The sequence below is a fragment of the Pristiophorus japonicus genome, chromosome 3 (assembly GCF_044704955.1).
Source record: "Pristiophorus japonicus isolate sPriJap1 chromosome 3, sPriJap1.hap1, whole genome shotgun sequence".
Classification (NCBI taxonomy): domain Eukaryota; kingdom Metazoa; phylum Chordata; class Chondrichthyes; family Pristiophoridae; genus Pristiophorus; species Pristiophorus japonicus.
Genome location: NC_091979.1, coordinates 314,974,874 through 314,996,456, shown reverse-complemented (window position 1 = coordinate 314,996,456; position 21,583 = coordinate 314,974,874). Strand labels below are relative to the sequence as shown.

The following is a 21,583-nucleotide window of genomic DNA, read 5'->3' as shown; positions in this document are numbered from 1 at the left end:
CCCAAACACACACACACCACAACCCCCCCCCCACACACACACCACAACCCCCCCCCACACACACACACCACAACCCCCCCCACACACACACACACACACACCCCCCCACACACCCCCGCCCCCGTCACCCCTCACTGTCAGATACAAAGAGAGAGACACACTGACAGAGGCACCTTCCTGTCACATAAAGGTAGGACTTCTATTTTTTATTGATTGATTGCTTATTACTTTGATCTTGGTGCTTTAAGTGCAGGGTTCCTATTTTTATTAATTAATTGAATACTTTTTGTGCTTCGTTTAGTGCTTGGTGCTTTAAATGTACTATTTGTTTAGTGCTTAAAATGTACTTCGCTTCTTTAATGTTGTTGTGAAGCTGTGTATGGAAAATCCTCTAACTTCCCTCCCCCTCCCCCCCCCCCCTTGTGATGTTGATGTGTCCTTTGTGTTTAATGCTTCCCACCCGCCGTCTCTGGCTGTGCCTGCACTAAACTTAACTCTAGATAAGGTTTTTCAGAATTTACAAAAGTGGACACTTACTCCATCCTAAGTTAGTTTGTAGTAAGTTTTCACTGCCGAAACTTGCAAAACAGGCCTGAGTGGCTGGACACACCTCCTTTTGAAAAAAAAAGTACCTTACCTAAAGCCAACCTAAACTAACTCACTAGAACTGGAGCAAACTAATATCCGAGAATTGCAATTTTTAAACATATTCCAAACTAAACTAGTTGCTCCAAAAAACTAGGAGCAACGCCACCTGAAACTTGGGCCCATTGTATTTGGAATGTCTTCATCTTGCTTGGCGGGTTTTTTTTTTGAGTAAAGTTTCACCCTCCAATTTCCCTCTTGTGGTCTCACTTTCTTGCTGTAACCTGTAGTAACAGTATTTCAGTGACCGTGATTAATGACGCCTTGCAATCACTGCTATTCCAGCGCCTCACTCACTCTTGGGAAGCTTCAACTTCCTCGGCTTCTTCTCCTTCATCCTTCCTTCCTTCTTTCTTCCTTTGCTTTTACATCACCCTGTATTCATCATTTAATTTTTGTTTTTTTTTAGGTGAAATAAGGGATGACCGAAGTGTTTAGATGTTTGTTAACTAAATATACATGTTCACTACATTTACCTGCATTGTGTGAGTGTCTGCAAAGGCTTTATCTATCAAAATGATTACATGCAGTCGGTAAGTTCTAATGAACTACATTGCATTAGATAAGCTGAAACAATTACTACAGAACAATACATTACACAGGCCTCAAACTATATGCTTGTCAACAATGCTGAAAATGCAGTGTAACATTTCCAGTAAAAGCAAGGCAACCTTCATCAAACTTCCTATTCTCTATTTTGACAGGATTTTCTCCAAATACTAAACAAAACACTGCTAAAATCTACATTTCACTTAAATTTGTCTCGACCAGTCCAATGGTATGCAGTGCAGTGTCAAAAATGCAATGTGATTTAAGTACATCTACTAAATAGGATGGCATAGTCATTAGTCATTTTTGGTAGGAAGAATACTCCTTGGAAAATAAGTATCTAAACGGAGTAGAGGAGCAGAAGGATATGGGGGTACACATACACAAATCACTAAAAGTAGCGACGCAGGTTAATAAGGCTATAAAAAAAAACAAAGCACTGGGTTTCATTTCTAGAGGGATATGTTGATGGAGTTAGTTGAAGAAGGAGGCGCATGTAGAGCATGGACTGAATGGCCTGTTTCCGTGCTGTCAATAATAAGTAATAACTGGATATTCAAAATCATCTTGATGGAGGAATACTCATTCAATAAAGATAGCATTTTGTATTAAACTTTGATAAGTGTTGGTTTAGTACATTCGTTATTTGGTCAATTCAAAGTTACAACAATACCAGAGTTTCAATCTGTTCCACTACTTCAGTGGTTACATTGGCAAGTTCTGTAAAATGTAATATTGCTGGGAGTAAAGATGCCAGGGTACTTAGAGCTTGTAGAATTACACAGAATCGACAGCACAGAACTAGGTCATTTGGTCCAGCTGCTCAATACCAGTGTTTATAATCCACACAAGCCTCTTTCCACTCCAATTACTTCTTCCCATTCTTTCCCTATATCCCTCTATTCCATTCTCCCTGATACATGCATCAAGCAATCCTCCTGCACCTGGGTTTGTGTCCCCCTCAAGTTTGGCTAGTTTGTCTAGCTTCTCCTTTGTTTCCATCTCAACACTTGTAACATCACTTGTTCTACTGATGTCATTTCCTCTTTGGTAGCCTTTTCAATAAAAACTGAGTCACGGTATTGATTCAATATCCGTGCCATTTCAGCATCATCTCCTGAGTTTTTATCTGACTCTAACCCCATCTTAATTCTCCTTTTGTTATCTATGTACCTGTAGAATTCTTGATTTCTGTTTATATACAGTGCCACGTGCTAGTCAGAGTAGGAATCGCAGGATAGCTCAGATGAATACGTGGCTTGAGCAATGGTGCAGCAGGGAGGGATTCAAATTCCTGGGGCATTGGAACCGGTTCTGGGGGAGGTGGGACCAGTGCAATCCGGACGGTCTGCACCTGGGCAGAATCGGAACCAATGTCCTCGGGGGAGTGTTTGCTCGTGCTGTTGGGGAGGAGTTAAACTAATATGGCAGGGGGATGGGAACCAATGCAGGGAGATAGAGGGAAACAAAAAGGAGTCAAAAACAAAAGACAGAAAGGAGATGAGGAAAAGTGGAGAGCAGAGAAACCCAAGGCAAAGAACAAAAAGGACCATTGTACAGCAAAATTCTAAAAGGACAGAGGGTGTTTAAAAAAACAAGCCTAAAGGCTTTGTGTCTTAATGCAAGGAGTATCCGCAATAAGGTGGATGAATTAACTGTGCAAATAGATGTTAACAAATATGATGTGATTGGGATTACGGAGACGTGGCTCCAGGATGATCAGGGCTGGGAACTCAACATCCAGGGGTATTCAACATTCAAGAAGGATAGAATAAAAGGAAAAGGAGGTGGGGTAGCATTGCTGGTTAAAGAGGAGATTAATGCAATAGTTAGGAAAGACATTAGCTTGGATGATGTGGAATCTATATGGGTAGAGCTACAGAACACCAAAGGGCAAAAAACATTAGTGGGAGTTGTGTACAGACCTCCAAACAGTAGTAGTGATGTTCGGGAGGGCATCAAACAGGAAATTAGGGGTGCATGCAATAAAGGTGCAGCAGTTATAATGGGTGACTTTAATATGCACATAGATTGGGCTAACCAAACTGGAAGCAATACAGTGGAGGAGGATTTCCTGGAGTGCATAAGGGATGGTTTTTTAGACCAATATGTCGAGGAACCAACTAGGGGGGTGGCCATCTTAGACTGGGTGTTGTGTAATGAGAGAGGACTAATTAGCAATCTCGTTGTGCGAGGCCCTTTGGGGAAGAGTGACCATAATATGGTGGAATTCTGCATTAGGATGGAGAATGAAACAGTTAATTCAGAGACCATGGTCCAGAACTTAAAGGCGGCTAACTTTGAAGGTATGAGGCGTGAATTGGCTGGGATGGATTGGCGAATGATACTTAAGGGGTTGACTGTGGATGGGCAATGGCAGACATTTAGAGACCGCATGGATGAACTACAACAATTGTACATTCCTGTCTGGCATAAAAATAAAAAAGGGAAGGTGGCTCAACCGTGGCTATCAAGGGAAATCAGGGATAGTATTAAAGCCAAGGAAGTGGCATACAAATTGGCCAGAAACAGCAGCGAACCTGGGGGCTAGGAGAAATTTAGAACTCAGCAGAGGAGGACAAAGGGTTTGATTAGGGCAGGGAAAATGGAGTATGAGAAGAAGCTTGCAGGGAACATTAAGACGGATTGCAAAACTTTCTATAGATATGTAAAGAGAAAAAGGTTAGTAAAGACAAACGTAGGTCCCCTGCAGTCAGAATCAGGGGAAGTCATAACGGGGAACAAAGAAATGGCGGACCAATTGAACAAGTACTTCGGTTCGGCATTCACGAAGGAGGACACAAACAACCTTCCGGTTATAAAAGGGGTCGGGGGGTCTAGTAAGGAGGAGGAACTGAGGGAAATCCTTATTAGCCGGGAAATTGTGTTGGGGAAATTGATGGGATTGAAGGCCGATAAATCCCCAGGGCCTGATGGACTGCATCCCAGAGTACTTAAGGAGGTGGCCTTGGAAATAGCGGATGCATTGACAGTCATTTTCCAACATTCCATTGACTCTGGATCAGTTCCTATCGAGTGGAGGGTAGCCAATGTAACCCCACTTTTTAAAAAAGGAGGGAGATAGAAAACAGGGAATTATAGACCGGTCAGCCTGACATCGGTAGTGGGTAAAATGATGGAATCAATTATTAAGGATGTCATAGCAGTGCATTTGGAAAGAGGTGACATGATAGGTCCAAGTCAGCATGGATTTGTGAAAGGGAAATCATGCTTGACAAATCTTCTGGAATTTTTTGAGGATGTTTCCAGTAGAGTGGACAAGGGAGAACCAGTTGATGTGGTATATTTGGACTTTCAGAAGGCGTTCGACAAGGTCCCACACAAGAGATTGATGTGCAAAGTTAGAGCACATGGGATTGGGGGTAGTGTGCTGACATGGATTGAGAACTGGTTGTCAGACAGGAAGCAAAGAGTAGGAGTAAATGGGTACTTTTCAGAATGGCAGGCAGTGACTAGTGGGGTACCGCAAGGTTCTGTGCTGGGGCCCCAGCTGTTTACACTGTACATTAATAATTTAGATGAGGGGATTAAATGTAATATCTCCAAATTTGCGGATGACACTAAGTTGGGTGGCAGTGTGAGCTGCGAGGAGGATGCTGTGAGGCTGCAGAGCGACTTGGATAGGTTAGGTGAGTGGGCAAATGCATGGCAGATGAAGTATAATGTGGATAAATGTGAGGTTATCCACTTTGGTGGTAAAAACAGAGAGACAGACTATTATCTGAATGGTGACAGATTAGGAAAAGGGGAGGTGCAAAGAGACCTGGGTGTCGTGGTACATCAGTCATTGAAGGTTGGCATGCAGGTGCAGCAGGCGGTTAAGAAAGCAAATGGCATGTTGGCCTTCATAGCAAGTGGATTTGAGTACAGGGGCAGGGAGGTGTTGCTACAGTTGTACAGGGCATTGGTGAGGCCACACCTGGAGTATTGTGTACAGTTTTGGTCTCCTAACCTGAGGAAGGACATTCTTGCTATTGAGGGAGTGCAGCGAAGGGTCACCAGACTGATTCCCAGGATGGCGGGACTGACCTATCAAGAAAGACTGGATCAACTGGGCTTGTATTCACTGGAGTTCAGAAGAATGAGGGGACCTCATAGAAACATTTAAAATTCTGACGGGGTTAGACAGGTTAGATGCAGGAAGAATGTTCCCAATGTTGGGGAAGTCCAGAACCAGAGGTCACAGTCTAAGGATAAGGGGTAAGCCATTTAGGACCGAGATGCGGAGGAACTTCTTCACCCAGAGAGTGGTGAACCTGTGGAATTCTCTACCACAGAAAGTTGTTGAGGCCAATTCACTAAATATATTCAAAAAGGAGTTAGATGAGGTCCTTACTACTAGGGGGATCAAGGGGTATGGCGAGAAAGCAGGAATGGGGTACTGAAGTTGAATGTTCAGCCATGAACTCATTGAATGGCGGTGCAGGCTAGAAGGGCCGAATGGCCTACTCCTGCACCTATTTTCTATGTTTCTGTATTATTTTTTCATTTATATTGTTATTTACATTTCATATTATCTGTTTACCTTCTTAATTTTCTTTTTAGCCTATTTCCTAAGCTCAGCATATTCCCGTTAGTCATCCTCTCCTTTATTGCTCGTGTACTTTGTGTGCCTTTTTCTTTAGATTCAATTTTAGCCTCACTTCTATTTATCCAGGATATCTCATTATTTGGGCTACTTTGTTATTTTTTTTTAGTAGAATATATTTGTCCTGAACATTAATGATTCACCTTTAAATATTGCCCAGTGTTGTTTGTTCTCTTTATCTGTCAAAATGTTTATCCAGTTTATAGTCATGCACAATCTGCAATCTCTGCAGTTAATTCTGAATTTTGCCGTAATTATTTCGTGTAATGATGGTTTTAATCAAAAAATACACATTTAGAAATATCTCTTAAAATAAACAAATGAGTAACTCTGAATCAGCATAAAAAGGTACTCAAGTCCCGGTAAAGTAACCTGGATCTACCCTGCCACGTTAAACCGGCCATCGTATATTGCAGGCAAATTAATGTTTGCATTGAATGTGCCCAAAATATGCGGGGAGGACTGTAATTGCCTATATATGAAAAGGAGGAAACATAAATTTTCCAGTTTCAAGTAAATTGAATGGGCAGGTGGGTACATTTGTCCTAATATCAAGAGACCTGCCAAAAGGATTACTGCACTCTGCAATGAACAAGTTTTCAATTAAAGAAATGCCACTGATGACCTCCCGGGAGGCAAAAAGCAATGTTGCAATTCAGAAAACTGTAAGAAAACTCATGACGTGCTTGATCTGGTGCAATATTTCTGAACAGATTTTTTAAAAACCAAGGCAGCCACTTAGGTAATCAGTTTTTTTCTTCAACAACCTACTCACTTTTTCCTCCCCAGAAATCAGTGAGACTGTTGGTATATGGTTTGATATGCACCGCAATCTCCCAATGACACTTCCTTCACATATTTGCCTGGACAGCGAGCATCAGTGAGCGATTCAACTGTGATGTACATCCCAGCTGAGCTCAATCCAGGCAACACAAAGTCCATACACATGCATGACATGACACAGGTGCAAGGAAATAGCTTTCAGTAGTGAAAACCCCAGGATGATTTTTAATTTTGCCTGCTCTTCCTAACCCAAGGATACAGATGCCCCCACCTCCACTACTGCTCTGGTAAAAACATACACTACGACCAAGGGACCTTCCAGATCTATATAAGCTTGTATCACATCAGAGCCTGTTAAATGTTTTGGGTCTGCACAAGGTATTCTTTCAGTGTCTCCAGTCTCTCCTGTAAATGAACCCTGCTTCCCCTATAATCTGGGCAATACTTTTACCACTCCACTTACATGGCAATGTGGCCCAGGGACACCAATAAGATCCCTAGTTGCGTATACTGTGATCACGCAACATATGCCTCTTCCACTTCTGGAAGACAGGCTGATGAGCATTCTAGTGATTTAGAGGCCAACTGTAAACTAAGTGATAATGAAATGTATGAATTACCTATTTTCTAACACTTCTCATGACATGGAAAAAGTAAAATATGCAAACTGTCCCCTTGATGTGAGCCTTCCTCACTTTGTCAGCATCACTGAATGGCACCATCTTTGGGAAGTCCCCGTTTCTTTCACTCATTTCAAACACAAACTGGCTGACTTTTTAAACACACGCATGCACACACACTCTCTCTCAGCTCGGTCAGCCTCCTGCTGTGCTCAATGAATGGTAGATAATGGACAACTCCCATTATCGCAAACTAACATGGTATGCAAGAAGCAATTCTGTTCATTACTTTGTCTGGTACCCAGCATCCCAGATAACCTGCATGTTCTTGGGAATTAACCCCGTGAGACTCAAACTTAGCTTCTAGCAACATAACGTTAACAATTGCAAAAATCCCTTCTGCGCAAACAGACAAAATCTCAAAATGAGTATCGATTTTTAACAATTGTATCCCATTTACACTAATTTTACTGACACAACTCAAGTAAGCACTGCCTTGCATTATATAATTAACACCCTATACCTGGAAAGCAAACAACAAACCACAAGGGGCAAAGTTACTGTTTATATGCAGCTGGAAAAGAAGCATACAGGAGGACACCGCAGGTTTGACTGCATATTTATGGTTGGTTGAGTGGGAATACAAAGATACACCAGAAAGGAGTTACATCCTCGTGGGCTGACTCAATAAATTGTGATTCAGTTCACAAATTATCAACAGATCATAAAATTAAATTTTACCTGATAATCTCAAGTATCCTCTGTCACAACAAGCAAGTTAAAATTTATATCCAATATTAAAATTGGGAAGTTAATGTCTGGACTTGCGTTTCCAAATGACAATACCTTCACCATTTTCAACTTAATGCCTTCTCCAGGCAAAAGGTTAAGTGTTTTATTAACATGACATTAAGTGTGCTGCAAGACTAATTTACTCTTGCGCTTCAGATGACAGAAGACAAGAATAAGGGTCAAGTTTCCATACAGTGTTGGACCCCTCATTTAAATTACAGCCTTATCAGTCATTCTATAGAAGATAATGGTCCTAGTCTTAAAGCAATCCAGATGGCAGTTAAAACCAGTGGTGAAAATGATCAACAACTAACTGCAAGAAGCCATTGCAACGCTCCCATTCTATAATTTATGGGAAGGTGCATGTTTTTGCAGAGAGTTTTAAGGAAATTGAAGGAAAATGAAGTATACACCTTTATAAAAGGCATTTTAAGATAGCTTTCCAGAGATGCATATCATTTCAGGTTGCTAGAAGCACTTAACTGACATTAGCCGAGACACCAATCAGTGAATAGCTTCACTGGGAGCAAAGCAGATCAGGATCCGTTCATATTCTGAATGCTAACTAAGAAATATCCAAACTGAGTAACTTTAGTATCACAAAGACAAGTCCAGCTCATCTTTCCTTGAATACCCACAATTCTCCTAATCAAATTGCCTCTTTAATTGTTCCAGAACTTTTATCTCCACTCCTACTTGAAAGATTATTCCAGGTATTAATCTCTGTGAAAATATGTGCTTTCTGACATCAGTTCTGAACTTGTCTTTTCCTACTTTGTACCCCTGTTCCCTTGTCGAGCAGTCAAAGATCCATCTGAATTCGTGCTCCAGATTAACCTTTGTAAATATATATCTTAAAGTTTCAGCATGACTGCTTCAAACTTATATTCTATAATGTGGCATTACAACAAGAGATACTATTTGCTTTGCCGATTGCTACTCTGACTCAACAGTTACCATAGCCAGTCATTGCAATCACTCCCAGATCTCTTTCAGCCTCTCCTCTAGTTACTTCTAGCCCAGTTATCTTTCAATGTCTAAAATTTTGCATTTCACTGTCTACCAAACTTGGGAGCAATCTAGTTGGACGAAGAGGCAAAGGAGGTACAAGTGGACAGAACAAAGCCAAATTAAATTTAACGTAGACAAGTGCAAGGAATTAAGACATTGGAAGAAATAAAATGAATGCCGATGTGACTTAAATTAAATGAACAGTATTAATGTCGGTATGGGAGAGGCAAGGCGATATCTGGAAGTGATAGTAGACTCAACACTAACCATGTCAAGTCAATACCTAGCAGCAATCAACAAAGCAAGCAGATTGCCAAGTTATTTTGCCAAATCAGTAAAGTATGAGGCCACCATGCTAAAGTCTTATGGAGCTCTGGTCAGGCGACACCTCGAGTACTCTATTCGGCTCTGGTCACTGAGGCACAAGGCAACCATCCAAACCTTTGTAAGCAGTAAACAGAAGGTTAGGAAACTAATCTTTGCTATCCAAGGACTAAGTGATGAGGAAAAATTAGAAAAACTTAAGATTTTCAGCCATGAAAGGAGGTAAATTAGAGAGAGTGGTTCTTATAGGAGATATCAAGTGAAATACAAAATCCAAACCAAAAAAATAAAATTCTGGAAACACTCATGTCAGGCAACATCTGTGGAGAGAACCAAAGTTAATGTTTTGGGTATAAACACTTCCTCAAAACTGAAAAATATTACAGATGACCAATATTTAAAAGGGAACAGAACAAAAGACATGGGGAAAAGGATAAAATGGCACTATTTCACAATAAACCACAACTGCAGCACAATGGGGCATGGGTACATACATACTAGTAAAAGCAATTTCAAAGACTGATGTGAGAAAGCATTTTGTTGCACAGAATGATCACTACCTGGGGTAGGAGAGCACAAGCAAAATATCTTGATCATAATTATGCAGAAAGACATGAGAAGTTGGGCTTTTATTCTCTGAAATAGAGAAGCTTAAGGGGTGACCTGATAGAGATCTTGAGGTTATGAGAGGTTATAATTCATCATCATCATAGGCAGTCCCTCGAAATCAACTTCCACTCTAAAAGCGAGTTCTCAGGTGACTGTACAGTCCAATATAGGAATTACAGTCTCTGTCAAAGGTGGGACAGATAATGGTTGAAGGAAAGGGTGTGGGGGTAGTCTGGTTTTCCACACGTTCCTTCCGCTGTCTGGGTTGGCTTTCTGCATGATCTCGCCGACGAGACTCGAGGTGCTCAGCACCCTCCCGGATGCTCTTCCTCTACTGAGGGCAGTCCTGGGCCAGGGATTCCCAGGTGTCGGTGGGGATGTTGCACCCTATCAAGGAGACTTTGAGAGTGTCCTTGAAACTTTTTCTCTGCCCACCGTGTAGGAGCTCAGAGTAGAGCGCTTGCTTTGGGAGTCTCATGTAGGGCATGTGGACGATGTGACCCGCCCAACTGAGCTGGTTGGGAGATGTTGGTCTGATCGAGAGAGACTGACGCTGGTGCGTCCATCCTCCCAGTGGATTTGCAGGATCTTGCGGAAGCAGCGCTGGTGGTACTTCTCCAGCGCTTTGAGGTGTCTATTGTATATGGTCCACGTCTGAGCCATATAGGTGGGTGGATATGACGACTGCCCTGTAGACCACAAGCTTGGTGCCAGATCAGAGATCCTGGTCTTCACTCTCTTCCTCAGGTGACCGAAGGCTGCGCTGGCACACTGAAGGCGGTTATAATTAGGTATATAATGACAGATTATTTCCAGTGGTCGGTGAGTGAGCTCAAATTTAAGATAAATTATGAACAGTACTAAAGAGGAAGTTAGAAAAAAAATCTTTACGAAGAAAATGCTTAGAATGTGGAATTTTATGCTGCAAACCATGGCTGAAGCTTAGTCCAAAAAATATTTTAAAAGGGAATTAGATTGTTGCTTTTTAAAAAAAAGGGGACTATTAAAGGATATGGGCAGTGCGCAGTACAGTGGGATTAGACAAGGTATCGCAAGTGGAGAAATACATGGACACAGACTTTTGTTTCCTCAACTCCAGATAGAGCCTATATATTATCTGTTCAGATAAATGTCCCACAGCTATCTTCCATATTTGTTGGAGGGATAACCTGGCTGTGTCTTAGTTTTTCTGCTGCAATGAACAAAAAGCTGTCCTGGCCTGCACACCATACATTGTGTTCAGTAGGTCTTAAGGGAAAATGAGGCATGTAGTAACGTGTCCCTGCAGACCCTCAAACATTCCTCTGGAAAGCAGAGTTTGAATTTGTGTAGCTTTGGTAGAGTACAAATTATTAAAAATTTGGTGCCTCGGAATGTTTCACTTTTTATTAAGAGCCACTATCCCAACTTACTTTCGGGTCACTCCAAGGAACACTCCAACATGCTGCACCAACAAATTGTGGGAAACAGGCTCACACCCAGAGTTACCCATACAGTGAGCTCCCAATATCAAATGTGCCAACTGCCCAGGGTGGCATGTGCAGGTCAAATCACTTCCTTCCTAGAAAAGATCCACAAGACTTCACATATGTGTAAAACCAAGTTCTGCTTGAACTGCATCAGTCGAGGTAGACTTCAATGGAATAATTTGACTTCTAGCCAAAGCCAAAGAAAATGGCACTGCAATAAAAACAGTGCAACCTCACCATCAATCCAAAACTATTTGAAAATGCTTTCGAAAGGACTACTGAAGGAACATGTCTACAAACGGCACAATACACTGCTTTACAGCAAAGGAAAGTACAGAACTGTCCTGGCACTGAAGATATCTACTGTTGTTACTGATTTATTCTATGACACTGTCAACCGCGAGGGTCTATGGAGCATCCTCCTCAGTTTCGGATGCCCCCAAAAGTTTGTCACCATCCTCCGCCTGCTTCATGCCGATATACAGGTTGTAATCCTCATCAACGGATCCATTACAGATCCAATCCACGTCCAGACCGGGGTCAAACAGGGCTGCATCTTCGCACCAACCCTCTTCTCAATCTTCGTCGTTGCCTTGCTCCACCTCAGTCAACGAGCTCCCTGCTAGAGTGGAACTAAACTACAGAACCAGTGGGAAGCTGTTCAACTTTCGCCGTCTCCAGGCCAGGTCCAAGACCACTCCAACCTCTATCGTCGAGCTACAGTACAACGTCTGTGTCTGCGCACAGAGGCTGAACTCCAGGACATAGTCGACGTATTTACTGAAGCGTATGAAGCATGGGCCTTTTGCTAAACATCCGTAAGACAAAGGTCCTCCACCAGCCTGTCCTCGCTGCACAGCACTGCCCCCTAATCATCAAGATCCAAGGCGCAGCCCTGGACAACGTAGACCATTTCCCATACCTCGGGAGCCTCTTATCAACAAGAGCAGACATTGACCATGAGATTCAACACCGCCTCCAGTGTGCCAAAGCAGCCTTCGGCCGCCTGAGGAAAAGAGTGTTTGAAGACCAGGCCTTCAAAACTGCCACCAAGCTCATGTTCTGCAGGGCTGTAGTAATACCCACCCTTCTGTATGGCTCAGAGACACGGAGCATGTACAGTAGACACCTCAAGTCGCTGGAGAAATGCCACCAACGATATATCCGCCAGATCTTATAAATCTCCTGGGAGGACAGACGCACAACATTAGCGTCCTCGACCAGGCCAACATCTCCAACATTGAAGCACTGACCACACTTGATCAGCTCCGCTGGGCAGGCCACATTGTTCGCATGCCAGACACGAGACTCCCAAAGCAAGCGCTCTACTCGGAACTCGTCCACGGCAAACGAGCCAAAGACGGGCAGAGGAAACGTTACAAAGACACCCTCAAAGTCTCCCTGATAAAGTGCAACATCCTCACTGACACCTGGGAGTCCCTGGCCAAAGACCGTCCTAAGTGGAGGAAGTGCATCTGTGAAGGCGCTGAACAACTCGAGTCTCATCGCTGAGAGCATGCAGAAATCAAGCTCAAGCAGCGGAAAGAGCGTGTGGCAATCCAGTGCCACCCACCCTTTCCCTGAACGACTATCTGTTCCACCTGTGACAGAGACTGTGATTCTCATATTCGACTGTTCAGCCACCTAAGAACTCATTCTAAGTGTGGAAGCAAGTCTTCCTTGATTCTGAGGGACTGCCTATGATGATAATTCTATGGTCACACAACTACATTTTTAGTGGTATGTTACATCAGGAAATCAAAGCACAATGAATATCATCGCAAATATAAGATTTACAGGTGATTTTATAATTTTTAGTATAAGAACAGGAACGATACACCATTCAGCTTGTATTGGCAAAAATGAGCAACACCAAAAGGCAACTAATTTCAGTGGCAACTTCTACTGGGCCTCTTACAAATTTTCATCCTCGTCTTTTTGTTATGTGGAGTTGGTCATAAAAGGGTCTAATTTGCTGATGTCTTTGACATGGTCAATTCAAACTGCACTAATTTATTTCCTGATCAGCTTAATGCAAAATTTGGTCTCAAAAAAAGGTTTCAGACTAATTTTCAGCAAACCAGAAACAAAATTTTAGGAAGAGGTGGACAATGCGCTGATAGAGCCAAAAAATGGAAAGTTTCTGGGACAAATAACTGGGGGGGCGGAGGAGAAAAGAGAGAGGTAGTGGTAGTTTTCATGGTTTCCAGTTTAAAAAAAAATTACTGCAATAAAACATAACTTCATTAAATGATTCTTTAACCAAAGAATTAACGTACAACCAAACTTACAGGGTTCCCACCAAAAATGTTTAAAAAAAAAAAAATGTCATTCAAGTCCTTTTTAGAAATGCAAAACTTTGGCAATTTAAATTATGGATCGGAGGGAAGGTCTTGGAAAAAGCAACACCCAAACTACAAATTCAAACATACAATTCCCTTCCCGTGTGAAATAAGTGCGGATGAATATGCAAATTAAGATATTAAGAAGGTAAGCCTACCATCATAAACCATTTTTTTTTTAAAAACAACCAGTTTCTAGAAGGTCTTTTTCCATAAGTATATTGAAATGCTATCACTGAAATAGTATCAGAGGTTCCAATGAAGAGTTCTCCATCTTTAACTGTTGAGAAAAACTTTCAAGATCCACAATTGAATATGAAAAATAACTTCTAAATACAAGTACTTACTTTACTACATCATCAATGTTATTTCTGTAGACGCCTTCAAGTCTCTCAGCTGGAAATCCCATGGCAATGATGTTTGGATAAATATCTGATTATGTAAGGTTAAGAACAACAACAAAATTTGTGACCAGTACAAATGAATACAAAATGTAAAAAAAACATACATTTCTTTGCAAAAATACTCAAAATGCAAATTATTGCATTTACTAATCTGCATGGATTTACTTCTTCATTGTATTTGGATGCCTGGGCATTGTATTTGGATAGGATGCACCATATCTTCAAATAAAGCAGTAAAATACACATCTGGCCTTTTAAAAACAAACTCGGTGATTACTGCAAATGGCTATTTATGTGTATATATATATTGAAACTGTTAGTAATACCCACCCTCCTGTATGACTCAGAGACATGGACAATATACAGTACACACCTCAAGTTGCTGGAGAAATACCACCAACGATGTCTCCGCAAGATCCTGCAAATCCCCTGGGAGGACAGACGCACCAACATTAGCGTCCTCGACCAGGCCAACATCGCCAGCATTGAAGCACTGACCACACTTGCTGGACAGGCCACATTGTTCGCATGCCAGACACGAGACTCCCAAAGCAAGCGCTCTACTCGGAACTCCTTTGCAGCAAACTAGCCAAACGTGGGCAGAGGAAACGTTACAAGGACACCCTCAAAGCCTCCCTGATAAAGTGCAACATCCCCACTGACACCTGGGAATCCCTGACCAAAGACCGTCCTAAGTGGAGGAAGTGCATCCGGGAGGGCGCTGAGCACCTCGAGTCTCATTGCCGAGAGCATGCAGAAATCAAGCGCAGGCAGCGGAAAGAGCATGCGGCAAACCTGTCCCACCCACCCCTTCCCTCAACGACTATCTATCCCACCTGTGACAGGGACTGTGGCTCTCAGATTGGACTGTCCAGCCACGTAAGGACTCATTTTAAGGGTGGAAGCAAATCTTCCTCGATTCCAAGGGACTGTCGATGATGATAGTAATTGGAAGGAACCGATTCACAAAATGTGCAAAGTTAACAAGGTACTAATGAGTACAATCAAATTATGATGTTTTTAGGTAAGCATTTCCAATAGAATTACATCCCTTAGTTACTTTCTCCTGCACCTGAAATGTACAATTTCATCATGTGCTGAAAATAGTTTCTTAAGCTGTTCAATACTGTAGGTTACCTATTGAATACTAATTTATCACTGTATGTCAACTAGCCGAGTATTTTATTTTTGGAGCTCATTGAAGCTATAAAAATAGTTCTTGCAGTTAAAAATGCATTCAGCATTGTGATTAGCTGAAAACTCTTGGCTCAACCTGAGTAGAGAGCGGATGAGGAGAAAAAGAGAGGATGGATATAGAAGAACACTATTTGCATAATATTGCTATAAATATCAGTTTGAAAGAAAGAGAGAAAGAGAAAGAAAGGAGGAGAAAGAGAAAGCAAGAAAATGTGAGAGAAGGAGAAAGAGGGAGGAGAGAAAGAGAAAGCAAGAAAGGAGGCAAACTTGCATTTATATAGCGGCTTTCGCGACCTTGGGACGTCCCAAAGCGCTTTACAGCCAATTAAGTACTTTAGAGGTGGAGTCACTGTTGCAATGGAGGAAACGCAGCAGCCAATTTGTGCACAGCAAGGTCCCAAAAACAACAATGTGATAAGGACCAAATAATCAGTATTAGTGATGTTGATTGAGGGATAAATATTGGCCAAGACACCGGGGATAACTTCCCTGCTCTTCTTCAAAATAGTGCCATGGGATCTTTTACATCCACCTGAGGGCGCAGACGGAGCCTTGGTTTAACGTCTTATCTGAAAGACGGCACCTCAGACAGTGCAGCAGTCCCTCAACACTGCACTAGAGTGTCAGCCTAGATTTTTGTGCTCAAGTCTCTGGAGTGGGATCTGAACCCACAACCTTCTGACTCAGAGGCCGCGTTTCCTAGATTGCAATAGTGACTCCACCTCTAAAGTACTTAATTGGCTGAGTTTAAGCAAACTGCTCAACTTCAAATTATACAATCTAAAATTGTATAATCAGAATATAGCCTCATTGACAGAGGTGGCCATGCTTTTTGACCACCAGTACACTGACTGTCATCACCTGGCCACAGACCACGAAGTATTTATGTTCACTGGCCTGTGCGGACCTTCCTCAACCACTAAGGTGCAGAAACGGGTACACAGTCACAAACCATGATGAACTTTGCAAATGAACAGTCGTTTCAAAGAACTAGCTAAAGTGGAATTGTCCCAACTCCCAACCCCTGCAATATAAACCATACAACTTCAGGAATCAGTCCTGAAATTAAAATTCATGCGAATAATTGAATCCTTACTAGTTCCTGATGCAGTGGTGATTTAATCCCTAATGTAGATGCAATTCTATAGTCGCAGGACAGATGCTGTGAATCAGCATTACACCTGCATCCAGCAGCTGTTGCCCAAGGCAGCTCTGGAAGATGAGCTCTTACCATGCCTTCAGAGAAGATGGGGATGCCAATCTGGAAATGTGCCACTGTTCTCAGGCAAACCGGCCTATGAGTCATGCATACAAGATGCCTTCAAAATTGTTTTTGTGTTCAGTGGTACCAGGGTCAAACTCCCAATGCAGTGACTTACTGGTCCCAATACCACAGTGCTTCACAGGAACGTTATTAAATAAGATTTGACACAGAGCCAGATGAGGAGATATTAGGACAGGGCTTGGTCAAAGAGGTAAGTTTTAAGGAGTGTCTTAAAAGGAGGAAAGGAGATGTAAGCGCTTCGGGAGGGAATTCCAGAGCATATGGCCCAGGCAGCTGAAGGCATGGCCTTGCTCCTCCCTATGTCTGTAAGCTCAACCTGCCCTACAAACCTCCAAGATCATTGCGCTGCTCCAACTCTGGCCTCATGCACATCCTTGATTTTCTTCGCTCCACAGTTGGCAGCCTTGCCTTCGGCTGCCTAGGCCTCATGCTCTAGACTTCCCTCCCTAAACCTCTTTGCTGCTCTACCTCTCCCTCTTTCTTTACGATACTTCTTAAAATCTACCTCTGTGGCCAAGCTTTTGCTCACCTGTCCTAATATCTCCTTACATGGCTTGGTGTCAAATTTTATTTGGTAACACTCCTATGAAGCTCTGTGGGACGCTTTACTACATTAACTGAACAACATAAATGCAAGTTGGTTTTTTGTTGATACATAAACTCTGTTAAAAAACTAATGGAGGGAAACAAGTATAAACACTTAAAATGTTTATGTTCGAGTTCGAAAACTAGTTATAATGTACCAATGAAAGTTAAGCAATGTATGGCAATTTCATCGAATCAAGTTTTCCTCTTGTAGACTTTTACTTTTTACAATGAACTGAGTTTGTAATTTTGAAGCCCAGGTTATATGATCGGTCAGCACAGCATGATGTCAGAGAGATCAGGGGTACATTATTTCCTGGACTTACCCAAATGGGATAAGGGTTCAATATTCACTTAGCTGTCCAAGATCCCATTTAATCCATAGTTAAGGTCACAGTTTGGTTCATATCTTCATCTGGAAACAAGATTTTTTGCAGTGAACATGTATAAGGAAATATTTTGAATTACAAAATTTGCTCCTATAACAGATTACATTCCAAAATACTTTTTGCATTGTGGCCACATTGCTGTTTAACATAACTGTAAAATGGTGCCAAATTTTAATTCTCTGTCACATAATATGCAATGGTGCAAGTTTTCTACATTATGGGGATTTTAGAAATGTCCTTCAAATAAAACTGCAGCTTTGTACTGTGGGAAGCCATTCTTTCCAGGGCTGTCCTATAATTCTAGCCTACTTGAAATACATTTTCAAAAATATTATAAACACTTGACAGCATTAACAAATCCTCTGCTATATATTTTTGCACCACAGCATCAAACAAAAATGCCAATAACCAAACATGAGGTGCGTGCTAAGTCCAGCAGTAAGAAATTGCTGGGAAAGTGTTTGAATTAGAGTTTACAAGTGGACCTCTCGTTGCTTTGCTCATCTAGTTCGCAAAAAAGTAGCACAAGATGAATAGCTTTCCTTCTCTTAAATCAATATGCTGAAATTGACCATCTGCAATGTGATGAACACACTACAAAACTTCTTCAAGTATCCCTGTAAAAAATGTTTTACCAAACAATGTAGCATAGGCATAATTACAATCAGCTGTGATATAATCTATTTTGTCTACAAAGTCCCACACGCAGATAACTCATGTCCTCTCTAGTGAATTGATTCGAAGATTTGAATCCTAATTTACAAATCTCTTCATGACCTTGCCCCATCCTACTTGAGAAGGCTTCTCCAGGCACATATCTTGGCTACGATATTCATTTCTCCGAATCGAGATTACTGCTCATTAGCTTTCCTATCTGCTCCACCATCGCAGGCCGACCTTTCACTATTTCATCTTTACCCTGTGGAATTCTCCCCAAAATCTCTGCCTTGCTACCCTTTCCCCCGCTCACTTCAATCTTCCAAAAAAGAAAGTATCTCTAATCATGCCATTAGGCCTCTAACTTCCTCTTTCCCAATTTCCTTTACTTCCTTCTCAAAGTCCATCTCTCGCTCTCAGTAAAGCTTGTGCTACTTTTTTGTGAACTAGATTCAGAGATATGCAAGTTCGTTCCAATCCGCAAACTTCACTCAACAGCCATTACCCTCTAACCTCTGGACTGGCACCAATTACACTTTGTTCCTTGTTTCTTTAAAGCTGCAAAATATTAGGTTGGTTAGATGCAGCTGAACCGTGGTAGAATAATATATTGTACAATAGTGTATCATATGAGTCAACATGAGCAAAGCAACGAGAGGTCCACTTGTAAACTCTAATTCAAACACTTTCCCAGCAATTTCTTACTGCTGAACTTAGCACGCACCTCATGTTTTGGTAAAGTGCCCAGTGACAATCTGTTGAATGAGGCTATATAAATTGAAGTAGGATTATATGTACAATTTTCAGTGGGAAGACTAAAGCTGCCTGGGAATTTAAAAAAAATGTTAACCAATAAAATGTAATTATAAAACTTGAAAGCAGAGATGGAACTAACAATTCATATCGTTTTTGATTAGAAAGAATTTATAGAGTGGTGGGGGTCTGGAACTCGTTGCCTAAAAGGGTGGTGGAGGCAAAAACCCTAACCACATTTAAGAAGTACTTGGATATGCACTTGAAGTGCTGCAACCTACATGGCTATGGAGTAAGAGCTGGAAAGTGGGATTAGGCTGGACGGTTCTTTTTCGGCCACCAGAGACAATGGGCCAAATTGGCCTACTTCTGTGCCACAAATGTCTATGATTTTATCCGATAAAATAACAGTGTTCCCACTAGGATTTCAGTAATGTGTCACAGTGAGTGTATAAAATCATAATATGTCCATCAGAACTGTGAAAAATACCCAGCACAACAATTATAGACTTTGTCCTTTCACAATATGGTTGCGCTTGAAGAGAGCACTTTGAGCTATGCAACACAAGATTGTGAAGTACAGATGGTTACAGTACTGTCACTGGTAGGAGTGGTGCTAGGAGTAAACTGAAATAATGAACTAGGAATATCTCAACACTTAAAGCAACCAGCTTAATTGTCATTTTCCATACAACATATTGATAATGTATTAAACTACAGGACACCACTGGATGATAAAAGAACAGAAAAATGTATTTATTCTACATCTTCAATACTTCAAAATGGCACAAACCATTGCACTTCCTGGACATCACAGATTGTTATAAGAAAATGTATTGTTGCTGATCTGCAAATGTATCATAATTTGTTCATGTATGAATTTCTTCTCACAGACAACCAAATTGTAAAGTAGTAATTTAAAAAAATTTGCCCACCCTTTTCTCCCCCACATCAGCTGCTAACTGTGGACTCCAAGTAAGGTTTCTAAGTAAGAATGAGGAAGCAAAGGGAAGAGAGAGGAGAGTGAGCTAAAGGAAAAGAGGAAAGCGAGCTAAAAGAGAGGAGAACAAGTGAAAGGAAAAAAGAGAGCGATCAAAAAGGGGGACAAGGTGGGAGCGCGCAAGTGAGAAAGATGGGAGATCGATAGGGGTGAGAAATAACAAACATTTATTTAATGGAGCTGTAGTGCAAAAGAAGCACACTATTTTTCATGAAACAATTTAAAAATCTTCACCATCTCCAGGGAAGTCACTTAGAAACGTTTTTCTAAACATTTCCACTGCAGATAACCAACACCCCCCCCACCCCCACCCCCGCCGTTAAGTAACAGCATAGCTTCTGACTTGCTGTAAGCAACAAGAATACTACCAATCAAGAAGTGTGAGTCAAATGAAAACTACCAGTCATCACACAGCTACCAATAAACCATTTGCATGGAGGAGAATCATTTTGGCAGACATCTTGTTTGATCTGCAATTGAAGCAGGAATACTAAAAATATTATGTTACAAACAACCAAAGTAAACATTACATAAATCACAAAAGCAGTATTCATAAACATGAAGTTGTCCCTGTCCCTGTAGAAACTCAATCAATAAGTTTCCCACCTGTCACAAAGCCTAACCCCTCTCAGGAACCTGGACCTGGAGATCTGTGAATTTCCGTTTTATTTGTTCCGCTTGGTCTTGGCTCCTATACTTTTTCCATTAGTTATAAATGATTTCCGTGAGTTATAAATGAAAGTTATATATTTTGAATTAATGTATTATAAATGATCACGACAGCCATATTGTGTTTATAAACAGCAGAAATTGACCTGTATATTCTGGAAGGAATGAAAAATGTTCATGTTTAAAGGGAGGTTCGGAGTAAAAGTTCTGGTTAAACATGTTTATTTAAGACAAACTTTTAGTTATACTCATTATTATACTCCGAAGAGGAAGATATAAAATCTTCTGATGTTTTGTAATTCTTGGTACTCAGTGTAAAAATAGTAAACCATAAAAAGTCCTCTCATTTGTTACGCTAGGTAAAGAGCTGTTGTAATAAGCTGCCTCAAAATTATTTTTTTTGTTCACAATATTGGCCCAGATTTATCATGACGTACGCCGTCGTAAATGCCCTGCAAATACCGGGTTTCCAAGCACGTGATGCACATGTGGAAAAACCCGTAACTTGCGATCTGTCAAGTTTTTCCTTGACAGATCGTACCCATCTGCTGGAAATTCACTTTCACTGGCACAGAGTTGGAGTATTTGCCCAACGAATAGACACCAAACCCTTATGCCTGGTAAAAGCATGCATAAGACCTTCTTTTACCAGCGCAAGAGAGTTTAAAAATAAACATTAAAATATTTATTTTGAATGATTTAAACATTCACTTACATTTAAAATTAGTTTAGGTCAATTTGGCCCCGGTTAAAAATGTTTGAATTTATTTTTTGAAAAATTTAATTTTTATTTTAAATGTTTAATTTATGGTACTTTATGATTTATTTTTAATTCAGTGTTGTGAAATTGTATTTTTTAAAAAAAGGAGATTTCTATTATGCTATGGGGAT

At 41.1% G+C, this 21,583-nt stretch overlaps 1 protein-coding gene across 1 annotated transcript in view; it reads right to left on the bottom strand.

Annotated features, from left to right (window-relative positions):
- Positions 1-21,583, bottom strand: part of ptenb (phosphatase and tensin homolog B) — a 173,419-nt gene that overhangs the window by 104,350 nt on the left and 47,486 nt on the right. Inside the window, exon 2 of the mRNA XM_070876895.1 lies at positions 14,101-14,185. Coding sequence (XP_070732996.1) covers positions 14,101-14,185 — 85 coding nt within the window. The remainder of the gene's footprint in view (positions 1-14,100; positions 14,186-21,583) is intronic.